The sequence below is a fragment of the Branchiostoma floridae genome, chromosome 16 (assembly GCF_000003815.2).
Source record: "Branchiostoma floridae strain S238N-H82 chromosome 16, Bfl_VNyyK, whole genome shotgun sequence".
Taxonomy (NCBI): domain Eukaryota; kingdom Metazoa; phylum Chordata; class Leptocardii; order Amphioxiformes; family Branchiostomatidae; genus Branchiostoma; species Branchiostoma floridae.
Genome location: NC_049994.1, coordinates 14,048,643 through 14,066,648, shown reverse-complemented (window position 1 = coordinate 14,066,648; position 18,006 = coordinate 14,048,643). Strand labels below are relative to the sequence as shown.

General features: G+C 39.7%; 3 protein-coding genes across 3 annotated transcripts in view; 2 read left to right on the top strand and 1 right to left on the bottom strand.

The window, feature by feature from the left end:
* Nucleotides 1–1,667: 1,667 nt before the first annotated feature.
* Nucleotides 1,668–10,717, top strand: LOC118432799 (cytochrome P450 3A6-like). The gene is made up of 15 exons (XM_035844419.1): nucleotides 1,668–1,739; nucleotides 3,198–3,294; nucleotides 3,659–3,717; nucleotides 3,839–3,935; nucleotides 4,355–4,477; nucleotides 4,877–4,965; nucleotides 5,365–5,510; nucleotides 5,900–5,949; nucleotides 5,982–6,035; nucleotides 6,366–6,453; nucleotides 6,829–6,989; nucleotides 7,385–7,473; nucleotides 8,247–8,384; nucleotides 8,781–8,943; nucleotides 9,300–10,717. Exons 1-15 carry the CDS (start codon nucleotides 1,669–1,671, stop codon nucleotides 9,390–9,392), a joined length of 1,518 nt encoding a protein of 505 aa, XP_035700312.1. The 5' UTR covers nucleotide 1,668; the 3' UTR covers nucleotides 9,393–10,717.
* On the bottom strand, nucleotides 10,616–13,081 carry LOC118403170 (testis-expressed protein 49-like). The gene is made up of 3 exons (XM_035801711.1): nucleotides 12,684–13,081; nucleotides 11,914–12,058; nucleotides 10,616–11,191 (listed from the first exon to the last, which is right to left on the bottom strand). Exons 1-3 carry the CDS (start codon nucleotides 12,946–12,948, stop codon nucleotides 11,143–11,145), a joined length of 459 nt encoding a protein of 152 aa, XP_035657604.1. The 5' UTR covers nucleotides 12,949–13,081; the 3' UTR covers nucleotides 10,616–11,142.
* Nucleotides 13,082–13,293: 212 nt separating this feature from the next.
* LOC118403171 (T-complex protein 1 subunit epsilon-like) overlaps nucleotides 13,294–18,006 on the top strand; it is a 10,812-nt gene continuing 6,099 nt past the window's right edge. The window contains exons 1-5 of the mRNA XM_035801712.1: nucleotides 13,294–13,596; nucleotides 14,375–14,435; nucleotides 14,942–15,106; nucleotides 15,774–15,972; nucleotides 17,924–18,006. The exon at nucleotides 17,924–18,006 is cut by the window's right edge and continues 24 nt beyond it. Of these exons, the coding sequence (XP_035657605.1) occupies nucleotides 13,477–13,596; nucleotides 14,375–14,435; nucleotides 14,942–15,106; nucleotides 15,774–15,972; nucleotides 17,924–18,006 (628 nt within the window). The 5' untranslated portion in view covers nucleotides 13,294–13,476. The remainder of the gene's footprint in view (nucleotides 13,597–14,374; nucleotides 14,436–14,941; nucleotides 15,107–15,773; nucleotides 15,973–17,923) is intronic.

Below are 18,006 nucleotides of genomic sequence, written 5' to 3'. Positions count from 1 at the left end.
TCCAATCTGAGAGTGTACATTGTAAGCAGTTTCCCTGGTCACCTGACTGACATACCCTTGTGATGATGACATGTTGAAAAGACTCCACCCATTTAGAGTCACTTCTTCCTCAATGTTCAACACCCCCCTCTAGTAGGTATTGACATGTACATGTAATGCAGGTTAAGGAAAAGAGGCAAAATCAGAAGTACCTTTTGTACAGTGCAAAGTTATGTTTGATTAAAAACTTCATTGTATACTCTTGTGTGTAAAGTGTCATTGCTTTTCTTTGCTTTTAAAGTCTAAAAGAATCAGGATGTGTTCCTGACTAGCTACACAAAATCACTCCCTCCCAATGGTCTGAAGGGACTTCTTATAGACTATTTTGCATGCTGGAAGAAACGTGAAGTAAAACAACATCAAGGTAATCTCAATGACAACAAATTTAAGACTCAAAATTAATAAATTCAGAGAAATTCATAACGTTAATTGCGTTAAGTTGGTGAGGATCAAATAAAAGTAACTCAAAGTTCAATTTCCCTTCAGTCCCTGATATGAAACCATGTATGTGATGTTTTTCCTTCTTTTCACACTTTCAACATTCATGCTACCAATAGAACTTAAGTCACACCGGAACCATCATTACCAGTAGCACTGAATTCATTAAGATATTACACCATGATTATAACACTGTATTTGTCAACATCGAATTTAACGATAAGTCAGCAGTAGTAGTAGTTTTCAGCGAATGTCATTTTCATCCCAACTACTAGTAAATGCACATTCTACCTAATGAACTGCCATTTGTCCAAAAGGGCCAGCTTCAACTTTTCAGTCAGATGGATCAAAAGCGCCATCTAGCAACTGATAATGAAACGACAAGGATGATCATGTGTGTACTACCAGAACTCGCTCATGTCGATATTGCATTTATTTCTTACTGATCATTTTATCATAATACCATTACTCATGCATCATCATAGAGAGAAAGAAGACATTTTAAGAAATTACCTCTGGCGGTCATTGACATGGAACGTAAGTGAAAGTTGTCAGATGAGGACGTGCAGAAATGTCGTCACTTGACCCCAGGAGGTCATTGACCCCCTGGTAATGGCTGACTTACGTGTGAGCCGCCATGTCAACATTCAGGTTTATAAACAAGTTGTGCAGCACCTACGCCTCAGTCGACGTACGGAGAGATTCAGAACAGGTTTGACGAAGGTAGGTTGCAGTTTTAATACTCCTTTTTTGAAGAATTTCGTCGTCTTGCTAAGTAGACTTTGAGAGAAATGTGGATATTGATGTTCAGCTAGCAAAATGATAAGTAGAACTTCTGATCCCATTTTGTAATACTTAACGTTATGTTTTATAATGTTTGGAATTGTGTACCTCTATTGCTTTCCATTTTAATTGTAACATGTGTAAAGGATACTGCAATTCAGCCGAAGAAATGAAGGCTGCTACTGTATGCTATTGTTTGTCGCTCGATGCGAAATAAACCATTCATATATAGTTATAGGCCCTAGAAGTGGCGATTTTTTCCTGCCTGAATCATGCCTTGTTAATACTGTCTTCTAGCTCCAGTGGACAACTGTGACACATGAAGTCTCAGTAAATTACAGCTGCCAGTGACAATACTGACTGAACTAGTGTGAACTGTGAAGACTCCAGAGAGATTCCAGACTCAACATGGCAGTTGACTCCCTCCCCATCCCCCTGACATGGATTCTACTGGCAATACTGCCTGTTCTCTTCTACATGTAAGTTCTTAGACAAGTTCTTAAGCTTCTAAGTTCATAGTTCATACTTACATTAGTATACATCATCACTCACTGTCTTGTGACTAAAAATGTTGGTTATAGACATTGACATTTGGTAAGGAGTAATGATTGCCTGTCAGAAAATTGATTTATGTGGCACAAAGAATGAAGAGGTAGTCAACAGAAGAAGATTACACCTTAAGTTTAGACATACTTGTACTTCAGATGTCATAGTCAGAGGTTACCACAAACCTACTGTAATTCCTGATTTTTTCAATGTACTGTTATGTTCACGGTTTTCACGGTGACGACTGTAACGTGAATTTATCATTCAATACTCATAACTAATAATTCACAGACTTTTTTTATGTGCACTTGCCTTGACAGTGAACGTTTAGTTCCGATTTTTTCAGACCGTGAAAGTTTGGTACCGAAAAGACAAAGTGAATTACAGTATTTAGTATTATAGTCGCTGTGTCTCTTTGTCCTCACTGCTCGAAATACCCACTTACGCAAACGTAAAGTTAACACACATTGCTTGGTGCAACTTGAACTTTAAACCAAGCTAGCGTAGTGGGCAACCCAAAATTTTGTACTTGGAACCCCACTTTTTCCCCACCTGTGTACAAAGATTTAATTTATTTCTTTGTAAGATATAAGTTATATTATAACATATCACAATCAGTTACATGTAACTGGAAGAATAGATTATGGATAAGTAGCTGATTTGAAGAAAGTAATAACTTGGAAGTGGGGACTTTGGCTTTGGACTCAGGTTGCATTATGCAATAACCTCTGCAACCCTCTCTTGCAATAGCCCGGTAGCCTCAGGGGCTTTAACTGGCCCCTCCCTGCTTAGGATTGGTGGATTGCTGGGAAGGTTGCCAGTCTGGTATCATAGTTGCCATATTTGCATGAGGGGACAAAGAGACTAATCTATAATAGTCATAATATTGGTAATAGGTTTGGATACCTCCTTCATTGGGCAGCTTCAACATTTCAGCCAGATGGATCAAAAGTGCCCTCTATCAGCTGATGATAAAATGACAGGGACAATCATAATACTGTAAATGCAGAAATGTTTGCGGCCACTTTACCGCCAACTTCAAACCACTGCAAACATTTTTCCATTATATAGTATGAGACTGCAGTCTATGGCGCTATGGTAAACCTAAAAGCACCGCGAACACTCCATTTTCCCGCTATGTACCATGAAAGTAAATACCCGCAAGCTTAAATGCATTTACAGTAATGTCAAGGTTTATTGGAATCAATGCCAGCTACTTCTGTCCAGTGTTGACACTAATAATGAAGGTCAAACCTTGTGGATGCCTTCCTTGACATTGTTCATTGTTTGTGGTCGTTTGAGGTTGTTTGAGGTGTTGTGGCAGGCCAGCTTAAATCTTTTGGATGCCTGCACGTCCCTAACAACATTGTTTAATTCCTCCACCTTCACAGATATGCTGTACGACCCCTTCAGCTGTTCAAGAAGATGGGCGTACCCGGTCCCACTCCCTGGCCAATCATAGGGAACCTGCTCGATCACATGAAAGATGTGAGTACGAAGAATGCTGTCACATTAGTCATACTCTCACAGTCATGGCAATTTTGACTTATTGTCAGAACTGTGTACTGTATCTGGACTAGAGCTTGGGCTACTGGAACAGAATCTCTAAACTTATGTCTAAGAACTTTGTTCTTTGCCGATATCCACATTTAGTTTTAGTTTAGTTTTAAGTTATATTTTCAAGGTTGCATTCTTAATCGTAAACTCAATTCCATTTTAACATCAGATTTAAGTTGAGTTTTAACATCATTTTAAAGGCCACTTTAACATTAACTAAATGTTCTAAAAACAAACATATGAAAAACACTTATGTGTGTTCATGAAGAAATGACTTGTGTTCTTATTTACGAAGGGAGTGTGGAACATTGAGAGTCAGGTGAAACGGAGAAAGAAATATGGCAGTGTGTACGGGTGAGTGTCTTACCTGTAACTACTGTGCTAATATAAATCATGATGTTTTGAGACTATTAAACTTATCGATATTTTCACATTCAGCAGTGTTTTTTTATGACATCATCTTGATCATTTCCAGGATGTATGGTGGAGGATTGACTGCCATCTTCATAACAGACCCTGAAATGTTGCAAGATATCTTTGTGAAGAAATTTCACAGTTTTACTAACCGCCAGGTATGAATAAGGACTGCCACATTATAATACTTACTCTTAGAGTAATGCTTTAAGTTAGACAATCCTTTGACATTTGAATGTCTTTGTGAAATATATTAAGCTACTGTATAGCTCTTCAAATGAACAGTCACCCCCAATGGACCATTATTTGAGTGTCATCCATTCACAAGTTCTCACATACTGAATCAGGTCCAGGTTCAGATCCAAACCTGGAACTGATCCTCTGGACCTGAACCGGACCTGAATTTTCTGTAGTTGCAGATACAAACATTTCCAGTGGATTTCAAGGTAAAAAATGAAGAAAGGATTCATTGATCCTTCTTTTTGGGGACCCCTGAGCGCGCGTGCGTGCGCATGTTCATGGGGTCTTCCAAACCCCCCTGGCTACGGGCATGACATATACATTGTATCCATCCTAGCCCAAGGACATCCACCTGAGGGTGAAGCCTGTCGGCCGGATGCTGACCCAGCTGGTGGACGAGGACTGGAAGAACGTACGCAGCACCATCAGCCCTGCATTCAGTGGAGGCAAGCTCAAACAGGTAGGACTTTTTTTTGGAACTTTTCTTTGAAAAGTGAGTGTGTGAGTAAACCTTTATTCATGAGAAGCTCAAATCAGTCTGTAGGCCACTTTTCATTGAGTTTATGAGGGAGGTAAGACCCAGTCAGATGAAATATAACAGAGAAACATATTCCAATAAATCCATCAACAAACATGTATATCATTGCATATACATAGTACAAAAACATAGAGTTGAACGAAAGCTCAAAAATCTCTTGAAATACGTTAAAGGAGGCAATTGTGGAGCCGTATATGGGTCTGGCAGACACGCAAGCACATCTAACAATTCCCTGATGGGGAAAAACAGACGATAAACTGGATAATGAGTATATGTATGTTACTTAACTTGCAGTCACAATTAAATGTCTGTTCTTAACAGATGGCAGGAGCAATGAACAGTTGTGCTGGTCTGCTAGTAGAGAACATCGGCAAGTTTGCAGACACTGGGGAATCCTTTGAAGTCAAAGAGTGAGTACTTGATCTTTAACAAATTGTTATTCTAGAGACAGTTTGTATGCAGTCACAGCTGTAGTAGAACATCACATCATTGCCTCTTAATCTTATGGGTGGAACAATGTTTATATTTAGTTTTACCCAGTATGGATGATACTGGAAAGGGTTGCAGTCCTTAGGATTGGGAAGTTAAGCTGTGGTCACTGTTCATTCACAGTGCTTGTTGAAAAGAGCTAGGGGAATTTCCACACTACAAATTGAACCTGTATAAAACTGTACATAGTGTCTATCTTCTTTGTTGTGACCAGTGGATGGATATCTCTTCAGCAACACTATAATCAAATACTGGATGACTACTTCTAGTGACCTAAACTGGATCAATATTATTTTGACTTTTCACTTTTTCTTTCCCAGACTGACGGGTGCCTTCACTATGGATGTGATCACCAGGACAGCCTTCGGGACTCAGATCGACTCACAGAAGAATCCAGATGATCCTTTTGTTGTCTATGCAAGGAGGTTGATCGACAGACCGATTTCTATTTTTGCCCTGATGTTCAGTAAGTCACTGTAGATTATGTAATGTGGGCAATGTTTTTTTGTTATACTAACTTATAGCAGATTTTTGACTGCACGAAGGATGTATAATTCATTGTGTGTTTGTGTGTGTATTATTCAATCATTTGTAGTACAGTGATATGTGTATCTGTGTAAACTATGTTTGTGTTTCTGTGAGTACAAATATGTGTGTGTGCAAGTGTGTGGACAGGATGTAGTAATGCCATGCTTGGATTGTGCTGATACAACAATGTATTTGGCATTTAAGTTGCAATCCTGACAATGCAGGTTGTTCAATGGGCCTCCTTTCTTGTTGATATAATCTTTTGTTTGATTCACCAGTGATTCTGATCAACTAATCTACAGGGAAAATAATCCGTATTTTCTGCAGTGTTTTTCCCGAGCTTGTTGGTTCCCTGCTGGAGAGGTTCCAGTACAACCTGCTGCTTAGCTCACCGGGGAAATCCACACAGTTCTTCTACAGTGTGTTTGACCAGTTGATGGAGTTGAGGCAGGCTGAGGGCCAAGTAAGTCTAGCTAATGGGCTGTTCCTCTCCACATTAGGTCTACAAAATGTATGTTATACCTGGGCCAGATTAATGTTTGATATGGTGTTCTGGACCAAGTGAAAGAAAGACATAACAAAAATATTACAGGCTTCCATCGGCTTGGCAATTGCGTCAAGCGTACCACTGTAAAGCGTTGTCATGTCCTCCCATGCAGATCCTTAAATAGTAAAATGCAAATCATTCTCTATCAAGAGTGTTGTCAGGGAAGCAATCAGAGCCAGAATAAGATTGATTGTTTCACTTTCACATGATTGTTGTCATCAAGACTTCGTGTTTCTTCTCCCGAAGGAACGTGTGGACTTCTTGCAGCTGATGATGAATGCTCACAAGGAACATGATGAGACAGGAGAGGCCAAGTCACATGGGCACAAACAACGTAGGTTTGACAACTCACTGCTGTAATGTTACCTTATAAAGATATCATCAACTCTTATCATTCTATTGGGTACCAGTATTACCGGTAGTAAGGAAAATATTGTTGTCAAGGCCTAAGCCTAATATTCTATTGTATTTGAAAGTTCTATTCTATTCTTAAGTTCTATTCTATTGCATTCTATTCTATTTAATTCTATTGTATTCTATTGTATTCCATTCTATTCCATTCCACTACACTACACTACACTACATTCCATTCTATTTTACTCCAAACTTTTTTTTCAGCACTGACTAAGGATTATGTTGTAGCCAATGGAATTCTTGTCTTCAATTATGGTGTTCTCAATATATAAAAATTTTGTGCAATGCCTTTCAGCGCTGACTAAGGACGATGTCGTGGCGAATGGAATCCTCTTCTTCATTGCGGGATACGAGACGACAGCTACCACCATGGCCTTCACCCTGTACAACCTGGCACTGAACCAGGGCAAACAGGACAAACTCAGGCAGGAGATCACCCAGGTCATGGCAGACAGGGTATGTACTTACGCTCCACATCTATTTCAGCTCTTTGAGCCTAAGGCCATGTTCATACTAAACCTTGTAAATCGGATTCAGAACCAAATCAGGATGAATATGGCCCTTTTGATTAATCTACATGATTCAACCAGTTTGCAATTGAATGAAATTTTGACTACTTGTGTGCGCCCTTAATCCGATTTGCAAGACTTTATTTGAGTTGGGCTTTGCAAGTTGTCATTATATGTAAAGTTTGATGGAGCAATTAAGTGTGACATAGTGAATTTATTGCAATATTGACATTTTATCGTAAGGACCTTTTTCTAATGTGGTGATTTTAGAGTCCTCAATGGAATCATCATTCAAATACAGGACTAAAGCACTAACCAAATGACCATGTAATTTTTCCCCAGGAATTTGTTGACAATGAGGATGTTCATAAGATGCCGTACCTGGAAATGTGCATCTCTGAGACCCTGCGCATGTACTCTCCTGCTGCCATGTAAGTGATTCTTTTTGTTTACATGCATTTTCATTTTACATGCATGACATTTGAAGTGAGAATGAGACTAATTATTCAACTTATGCAATTTTAGAGATTTTAATACCAGTTCTATCTACTACGGTACCCAGGGCTCTAGCCAGCTCGAAATTTTAGAGAGTTAGAGAGACTGAACTGAGACCTTGAAAAACGGGTTTTAATGAGATTATTGTATGCGAAAGGGCGCCAACAAACATTGTCAACAATCATAACAATAGCAAAACAAACAGTTTGTGGCTTTTACGGCCGTGGACGGCGTCCCAAAGCGGCCTGTTGCTTCCCCAAGGAGTTTTTATCAGATTTTTGTCCGTCAAGGTTGACGAATCGGTTTTAAATTTTTTCCGTCACACGCAGCAAATTTCTGTCAATTGACGGAAAAACGGACGCTGGCTAGAGCCCTGACGGTACCTCACTTTGGACAAATATGATGACATACACACCAAATAAATAGTCTGTGATAGGACTTTATGTTCATTTTTAATAAATAATAATTTTTCTGCCAATGGATATCATCAAATTGAACCACCCAATAACTCAGTTTAAACTGCTCGACTGTGACTGCTAAAGATTAACATACATTTGTATTCATCACGTAACAGAAGAGTCTGGAGTAGTTCAAGGGAGGGGTTCCCCAGAGAGAGTGACATTATACCCTGCCAATTGGAGAGTGAGAGAACTTTGCATTATATGGATTGTACAGCCTAAGATAAAAGTTCATCACCTTTTTGCTCCAGGACTACCCGTGCCAGCTCAGAAGAGGTGAAACTGAAGTGGCTGACGATCCCCAAAGACATGTTAGTTGCAGCCCCCATCCTGGCCATTCACTATGATCCAGAGCGTTGGCCAGAACCGTACAAGTTCATTCCAGAACGGTAATACTGCAGTTATGTTGTTGCTTTTGGACACACACACACTCATGTACATGACAGGAGTCTGCTGGCCTGGTATTTAAAAAAAATACTATTTTAGCTCTGATTTGCTCCTCCAAGCCCATATTGTCTGACTGTGTTGGCATTTATTGTTGGGGTCACTGCAATTTTTTTCCTAGCAGGCGGAAACACAATTTTGTTTTGACATAAGAACCTTCCAGGACAAGGACCTATATGCAATGTGTTGAAAATCGTGAATCAGGGATCCCCCTAACAATAAGTGCCAACACCTGCGGAAGGATAGTCATGTAGTATCTCTCTTCTCTGTCACAACCAGTGGAAGATGAGTTCTTCACTGAGCTGAACTGAACAGGTTTTCTTCATGTTTCCTCATCACAGATTCACCAAGGAAGAGAAGGAGAAGAGGGGCCCGTACGACTGGATGCCGTTTGGTGCAGGCCCTAGGAACTGTATCGGGATGAGGCTGGCCCTGTTTGAGCTGAAGCTGGGACTGGCCAGGCTGCTGATGAAGTACCGCGTCATGACGGCACCTGACACTGATGTGAGGATTATTTACTTACTTGGCAACAAGAGACCAAGTGTAATACAAGCTTATGTTTGTTAGAAGCATATCATTTTCAAGTTACTTTGATTTTGTAATTTGTCAGTTTCATTTGCTAGCTTTCTCATATTTTGTTTGACTTCATAAATTGGATGTTACATCTTTGTCTAACATTGTTCTTGCATTAAAACGGGATGTTAAGCCATTGTCCGCTGTTCATTGTGCTTGTTTGAAAAGAGCAATACAAGGGGGATTTCCCCGGTACAATGAACCTGTAAATACTGTACGCATCTGTCTTTGCTGTCATGACCATTTTTCTAGCAAATTTTTATTTTTCATCATCTTTTTCTTGTTAGATTCCCCTAAAGATGAAAAAGTTTAAGAAGTTCCCCATCCCAGAGAATGGCATCAGGCTGAAAGTGGAGCTGGTTGATTCTGTAACATACTAACAAGCTGTTGACTGACTTCATCTGGGACAGTGTACCAGAAGATGCACGATATCCTCCACCATCAAGAACTTTCAAAGAAAGGGGACGGTAGCTTTGAAAGTTTACACTATTATCAGACGGTGACTGTAATATTGGACATATAGAATACTACACGGTGTATTCTGTATCACCTAAGGTACCAGCCCAGCCACGGGTTGGATCACTTGACGGCCGAAGGGTTTTATATTGTTCAGGGGAACTAAGGAAAATTTAAGTCATACAAAGATATGACATAAAAATTGTTATTACTATGATAGGTACTTATCTATTTTTGAAATAGTTTATTTATTTCATTGAGGACTGTCAAATAAAGGGGATGGTAGCTTTGAATGTTAACAATTTGTAGACTTATTAGCACTGTGCCTGGAATATTAGATAATTTGTTATTACATATGTTAGGTATTTATCTATTTTTTAAATAGTTTACTAGTATTTCTTTCCTGTGTTCCTATATGACACCCTGAAATACGAGAGGGAGGTAGAAACAGTCTCCTGGCTCCCTGGAGTTGAACCCGGGCCAACTAGTTCACAAACCCAGCACCATAACCACTGGGCAGTATGTGATTGTATTGGAAACTTTTTGTATGTGGGATAGGAATGCATTTTATAAAGTACAAAATGTATATCTGTTTTAGACATGGTGTAAATTTGGTTGTGTTAGACTAGACTGGAAGTGATGTTGATGATATAAATCGTGTGTGTTTATCTTATGATCATATAAGTTATGTTTACTTCAAGTCTGCAATTTTGAACTTTCATACCATTTTATAATTTCAATCTCTTAAGATCCAACAGTTAAATTATGGGAAAAAGATTACAAACATGACATACATCCTCATTAGTCTTTTGAGGAACTATTCAGCTCCCCAGTGGTGACTTAAACACTGGCACAGTACGGGAGTATCAAATCCACAATTGTCCTATTCCTCCACATAAAAAGATGACTGATGCTACTGAAGCTGGTGTGTTATGCTGAAGGGTGAATATACTGGATATATAGATAATATCTATTAGATACAGATACAGATACCAGTGTATTAAGAGTAATTCTACAAAAGTTTTTTTTTAACCTCCTTGAAAAGACAAAACATACAGGAGAAGATCTGTCCAAGACAGAAGTAGAATTGGTAGCCTGTATTACATTAACCATTGAAAAAATAATAGTCATAGAGCCATGAAAGACATTTAAGTTAGAGCACAACTTTTAATTGATTAATTTGATGTATCATTAGTACTTGTTTACACATACTGCAAGATCTGCAATGCACAGATCATTGTAAAGTTAAGAGCACATGCGACGTGATTCTTTTTTTTGTAGACCTATTAATCATGCGATAGCAGCGATACCCAGACAAACTGATATGTTCAAAAGTACTGTACACTCTATGTTCACACTTACTGGTAGCTCTCTTTTTTGTCTTTTTCATTTTAGCCCGATCCCTGAAAAATATGGATCAAACTAGATTTTATCTCACTTGGAATTTGGGGTGGTGGATTTTACTCCCAAATTGTTACTCAAATGACAAGCCTTTAGATGGTATTTTCTTAATCTTATCAAAGTTTAAGTAAACGCCATTGTAAAGTCAGTTCCCAGTCTCTTCCTTTGTCCTTATCTATCCCAAAGAATGATGGGATATCTCCATGGCACAGTCACCAAATATTATAATAAAACACTGCAGGTTAAAAATCTCCTGGTTCCAGCCTCCAAACATCAAAACAAGCGGAATTCCTTGTTGGTCACTGCCATCTGGTCTACAAATCTGGAGAGGAACAAAAAAGAAAAAAAGATGTTCAACATTAAGAGTATAGATGATTTATGATAAGTGTTCTTTTATCAATACCCACTTCAATGTTCATAATTCCCTATAAGTTAGCTAATAGCTATAGCCATGGGATTTTTTTTCCTTAAACATTGCAAATGAAACAGCAATATCAGGAACCAAGGAGGTTGAATAGATCCTTGCAGGAACCAAAAAATCAAGCGTGGCACTATATACTAATAGAGTCTAAATCAACCACAAGGCCACATATTAAAGTTACAAACTGGTATTGTGTGGCCTGTGATTGATGCAGACTCTAGAGGTTCTGGGTTCATATCCCAAGCAGGACCGTTCAAATGTAACAAAAACACGCTGGATGTGCCCTATGTGGTAGAGACTGTCATCCTCACATGGGACTGTTTAGCCATAACCAAAGCTGTAGGGTAATCTCCAAGCAGATTCCCGGTGGCATATAAGATACATGTAGTACCAAAGCTGACCAAGGAGTATAGTCGGCAAGAGAAGGTCTGCATCCTCTGGTACCCATTTGACTCCCTTTGGCTGGATATACTCCTTGGCCAGCTTTGATACTTATGGCACCGTAGGGTCTGCTTGGAGACTAGCTGTAGGACTGATATCAATTAGGATTTTACCATGGTCATTTCTGACTGAGGGAGCCATATAGGCTGGATTAAGAACATTTTTGTGACATCAACACTGACCTGGTCATCTCACTGGTGACCATTCCGTATCGTGGCACTCGTGTCCATGGCAGCTGCTGCTGAATGGGGGGTTCCCCCTTGTTGGGATGCCAGAACCCTACACACTGGCCCTCGGTCTGTGGCAGCCGGTTCAGCTGGTTGGGAGCTGGAAGTAAACCAAACACTGTTAATTATGAAATGTGGTAGTTTTATTTTTGGGGTGACCTCTTAGTGTAATCATGAAATTGAGATCTGTATTCCTATTTTACTACAGAATTGTTTCAATTGTGAACATGAAACACTGAAAAGACCTTGATCGTCTGCTAACAGGAAAAGTCCAAACAAAAAAGAATGAATTTACAACATCTGTTTGGTTAGTTTCTGATGTAACATAATGTCGTTGAATCAACAAAAGGAAAATGGGGAAGGGAATGACAAAGAAATACTCCGGTATAAAGGAGAGTAGATACATAGGTACTGCCATCAATGATTTAACTCATATCAACGTTACTATTTTCAGCATTTCAACATTGTAAGTTGTGCCAACAAGCGAAGAGGGACGTTGGGTGCTGCATTTCATCCATGGAATAGTTTGTCCAACTTTTACGTCCCAGACCTTTAGTTGATTAAGTGATATAAACACCATCAAACAAAAGCACTCGCATATATTTAGAAAGCTGTAGTACGCTGCTTTGTTTCCTTATGTAAACAAATAGTAACCAATCTGTTATTCAACGGTGTGGTGCATTTGATATTTTGTTTAGAAACATAAAATCAAAGTACCAACTCACCATGGGGGTTCCTTATATGCTTCCTCAGCATGGTGGTGTACTTGACATATGAGCCCTGTGGGTCGCCGCTGGTCAGTTCTGACGGGTTCACTTTCTCTGCGGGAGTGAAGGGCTTCGGCGTCCCTTCACCTGGATCGCCGACCACCTCGGCCGCCGTGTCCGCCCCCCTCGTCCCGAGACCCTCCGATTTGATCTCCGTCGGTCTCAGCACCTTCTCCTTGATGGCATCCTGATAACCTAGTCCGGTGATACCGAAAAACGCCATGGCTGCACGAGAAAATATGGGAAACGGACGCTGAGATGTGGTGTACGCGATGTGAACTTTCTGGACTCAGACGGCCATGTTGTATACACAGCTGACTTCGTTGCTACGGCGACAGGAAAATCTCGCCAACTCTCGAGGATTCCCGCGATATATGATTTAGGAACCATACACTAGCATCAAGGGGTGAAGCTCTTAATTTTGGTTTTAAGAAGGAATTCTAAAAGCCAATGTTGATAGTATAGATATAATATATGATACAGAGGAAATAAATTTTCATTTATTATATGAAATTAAAAGAAGTGTTACTATGTTAAGTTATCAGTCCCGTTAATCTGTTTCTGTATCCATATATGGAATCGCCCAACCCGGCAGCCGGCAAGAACACTGACAGACCAACTTAGCAAAATCGTACGAAAACATCCACGATCATCGGCTTACCGTTACGTTAATCGTTTTCAAGAAGCCATCCAGGTTAAAAAGCACTTCTTTATCTTTCAAATCTGCTGAAAATTTTTCGAGTGAAGCAAGATGATGCAGTCAGAAGGAGGCGGTTTGGGGTCCCTGGCGTTCGACGAGTATGGCCGGCCCTTCATCATTCTTCGTGATCAGGACAAGAAGACCCGGCTCACAGGCATTCAGGCCCAGAAGGTGAGAAAAACACCTTTATTATCACCTTAAGCAACAGTTTATATATTATGAAAAACAATTTCTTTAACAGGGATTGGTAGGGAATCCGTCCTCCATCAGCTTTACATGTAGAAGGTTCCAGAATATTTTGTGGGAGGGGGGCGGACAGGCATGGTTCTCATGTGCACTAAAAAATTTAGAAATGCTGAAGACTTGTGGTCGTATAGACAAAAAGAAAATACCACAGGAACCTGCAGGGGTACCTCTTCTTGGTTATGATATAACTTTGTATGTTTCATTGCAAAGGGACGAAATAGCTTTTTCACAGTAAATGTCAGTAATAGCTAATAACATGTACATGTAAGAAAGATAAAAATTTATGTTTATGCCAAAAGATATAACACCAGTTCACCTTTATTCGCGGGGTAACCAAATTCCGTTGTACCTAAAAAGCAGGATATTTAGGGGTTTCACGTAGATGGACGGTGGTTTCAAATTGCTTTTTTGTTCAACATATTGTAGTTTGGGACCACCGTCAGTCGACTTGATATCCCGAAATACCCTGGTATTGAGTACAACGGATAAAGGTTGCCCTACGAATAAAGGTTAACTAGCGTTATTGCCTTTTTTATTGGAATATTTACAGTACATGAAAAATAATGATGCACTGTAGCTTGAGCTAATTATTAAGTACTACATAGCTTAGTCAATAAGAATCATAGATTACGTTAAAACAAAATACACCAGATGATGATTATTACGTCAATATTCATGTTTTGTCCTTACGTTTGTTTTGCAGCAACACATCTTGGCAGGGAAGACCGTGGCACACACACTTCGTACGTCACTGGGTCCCAACGGTAGGACAAGAAACTATCCTTTATAATAGTCTAGGATACAGATGATATTGTTGTTAAGATGGGCCAGAGGGGATTCAGTCTATCCAAAATTAATGATTATGAAATTACCTTTTGTCAGTTTTGATAATGTTGTTTCTTGCTTTGAAATTGTCCCCTGGCCCCCTGGAAGACTCGTGCCTATGGCACTTGTCTCGCGCATTCAGGGCTTGCTAGTCTCCCAAATCTATAAGTTATATACAGAACTCACCCCAACAAATCCTGGCAACGTGCACGTGTACCAAACTGATGAAATGGTTTTTAAAGGCCTTTGAATATAAGCTTATTAGTCAACACTAGGTCTAGGATTCGAGTAGCCTCTTTCTTTTGCAATAATCACTGTTCATTGCCACATGTATGTCTCCCATGTTTCCACCATGAACTTGCAATTAGCTTTTGGGCTGCATGAACTTGCAACTAAACTTTCTATATTGATGTTTTGTGCTTCCCGTGTCTTTGAACTGCCTCAGGGTTGGATAAGATGATGGTGAGCCCAGATGGGGACGTGACGGTGACGAACGACGGCGCCACGATCCTGTCCATGATGGACGTGGAACATCAGATCGCCAAACTGATGGTGGAGCTGTCCAAGTCTCAGGACGATGAGATCGGAGACGGCACGACCGGAGTAGTCGGTATGTGTTCGAATTAAGGAGTGTATGTTTCAAATTGTGGTTGCAGCTTTTTCTTTCTTGGCTTTCAGATTTTCACAGAAAAATTTGATGAAACAAAAAGAAAGACCCAAATGATACCACTTGAGTCTAAATTGATGAATGGCAAAAACTGTAACAATAACTTGAATAAGTAAAAAGTAGACTTTCTTCACCAATTGCTGTTGCCAATGATTTACATGATCCCAGATCCAAATGTGATCTTTTTTCTTTTTTCTTTTTGGAAGACTAACTTAACACTTTCCTCCTGTGATCAGAAGTGGGCAAATCCCAGAAATTAGCCTGGTATCCAGCCATAGTAGAGCTCCCGAATCTCTTTTGTCTCCCCTCACAAGTTCACAGGGAGGACAGAAGAGACTCGGGAGCTATATAGTATAATATGGCAGCTGGATACCAGGCTACCAAGAAATGTGTCTAAATGTTGACTCATGCTACTAGATCCCAGTCTTAGCCGGAGCTCTGCTGGAAAATCCAATCCAGAACCATAAACTGAGTTTGATGTTACTTATCAGACAATTCATTTCATCTCTGGTCAGGCATAGGGCCATGGCTGGCTCATTCTATTTGGGTCTATCATTACCATACATTTGGTTTGACTCTGTGTGAAAATCTCGACTTGTGTCACTCCCAGTCCTTGCCGGAGCTCTACTCGAGGAAGCAGAACAGCTCCTGGATAAGGGGATCCACCCCATCCGTGTGGCAGACGGGTACCAGTGTGCCGCTCAGGTGGCCATCGACAGACTGGACCAGATTGCGGACGCCTTTCCCGTGGATCCCAAGAACCCAGAACCTCTCATAGAAACCGCCATGACTACTCTCAGCTCCAAAATGTGAGTTTGCATGCTACCATTGTTGAAAACACTGTTTCAATTCTCGGTTCAGAGTCTTTTCTCATTGATTGGGGCCTTTTTCTCAGAAAGGCACTAGCACTTCTCTAAATATGGTTTTCAGGACAATGTGTCCTGTGGAAACAGGTGCCTGGCCACTGACCAACAGGCTTAGTTGACAGTTCATGTGGAAACGTTATAGTTGGTAAAATCATCGTTGCATGCAATTTTTCACCCCAAAACTGCTATTTTGGGGGCATTTTTCTAAATTTTCCTAGAGTAATGACAATAAAGGTCAGTCTATGCAGTGAAGAAAAATGGATTACTTTGTCATGTGGTCTAAACAAATTCCAAACCCGAACCTTTGCTGTGTTGATCATTCAGTTCTTTGCTATATGTCCTAAAATACCTTACTCTCATGTCCCTAATAAACATACCTTCCGGAATAAACATACCCCCCGGACAAATCTTCAAAATCTAATAAACATACCCCCCGGAATAAACATACCCCCCGGAAAATGACCAAATTGACATGTAGACTGTGTCCATGCTACTTCTGTTCAAGGGAAAGAAGATAATAAGCAGGTAGGTTATTTTTATTTACATATACCTGATCACCAAATCAGTTAAATATAGCTGTATGAATAATGAATATTGAATAACTATAGATATCTTGTTCAAATTATAATATTTTCTCCATTTTCTAATGAATGGTATACAGACTCCTAACCGGGGGCCAACAGTGCTTTCAAATTCAACAAGTGAAAATTTACATGATACATGAATTTTCTACTCAGAACTTGAAGCAAGTAATCAATAAATATTTTTGTACATTACTTAGAATTACTGGCATATCAATAAAATCATTATAAATATAGCTCCAAGTACTCAACCATATATGTTTTAGACATAACCACCAATTAAAACACACATCAACACTCCCAAAATGGACACAAACTGTTCACAAAGTTTTTGTGAGAGCTCGTCTGTGAAGTAGCCCAGCATTCAGGCCACAAATACTAAATATGTTACAGATTATATTTTGACACTAGAAACCGCTAAAATTAGAAAATTTTATGATTATTTCTGAAATTCAACACTCTGAAAATATATATGACATTTTGTGCCCATCATTACACCGAAATAAAATCATTTTCACCCGTTTACGGCCTCATTTTAGTGATTCGAATCTGCATGCAACAGGGTGCTAGCTTTACTGTCAGTGCGTGTTATTCCTGGCAGCCATGTTGGATCAGTTTCGGTCTTTTTCTTCAAGTTTAAAGCTGTTTTTACGGACGGATTTCTGCTGTTTTTGGAGAATTTGCGGCCCCAAAACTCACATTACAAGGGAAAGAAGGTTCTAATTGTTGTTTCTTATGTGAAGGAATTATTCGTCCGCCCCGTTGATGCTGCCGGTAGCGCATGGAACCACATGGTCGGAAAATTTATATACTGTACCTGTACATGCTAAAATTATGTGATCAGTGTGTTCATTTACGATGTAAATAGAGACTGTAAAAGTTGTTTATATAAAAAATTGTGCTTCAAAACGTCAGTGTGGCGGCTTATTTTCCCAATAATAACATTTACTTTGTACATTCATAGCGAAATCGACCGATATTTTACATAATCGCTAGGATGTTTGGGTCACAGTGGAGGGGAAATCCGAGCCGCTTCTGCCAAAAATAGTGAATTTTGAGCAAAAATACCGCGGACATATGGACAGAAAACCCCAAACTTTTTATCATGCGGTTGTCCCTGGTTAGCAAAGCCCCAATTTTCAAAAAAATAATAAACGTACCGTCCCAAATAAGAACGTACCGGGTGGAATTTTCCTGGGAAAAAAATAAACATCCCGGTACGTTTATTAGGGACATGAGAGTATGTCAGTGTAGGAAATGTATGTGTAAATAAATGCATTGAGTCAGTAAGAAATGTTCCGATTGTTTTACAGAATCAACCGCTGTCATCGCCAGATGGCTAAGATTGCTGTAGACGCTATCTTGTCTGTGGCAGACTTCGACAGGAAGGATGTTG

Coding starts and splice junctions, on each gene's coding strand:
- LOC118432799 (XM_035844419.1), top strand. CDS start 1,669: ATGGCAGTTGACTCCCTCCCCATCCCCCTGACATGGATTCTACTGGCA. Junction 3,718..3,838: donor AAATATGGCAGTGTGTACGG/GTGAGTGTCTTA, acceptor GATCATTTCCAG/GATGTATGGTGGAGGATTGA. Junction 4,478..4,876: donor GTGGAGGCAAGCTCAAACAG/GTAGGACTTTTT, acceptor TGTTCTTAACAG/ATGGCAGGAGCAATGAACAG.
- LOC118403170 (XM_035801711.1), bottom strand. CDS start 12,948: ATGGCGTTTTTCGGTATCACCGGACTAGGTTATCAGGATGCCATCAAG. Junction 12,059..12,683: donor GCATATAAGGAACCCCCATG/GTGAGTTGGTAC, acceptor GTTTACTTCCAG/CTCCCAACCAGCTGAACCGG. Junction 11,192..11,913: donor GTCACCAGTGAGATGACCAG/GTCAGTGTTGAT, acceptor GTTCCTCTCCAG/ATTTGTAGACCAGATGGCAG.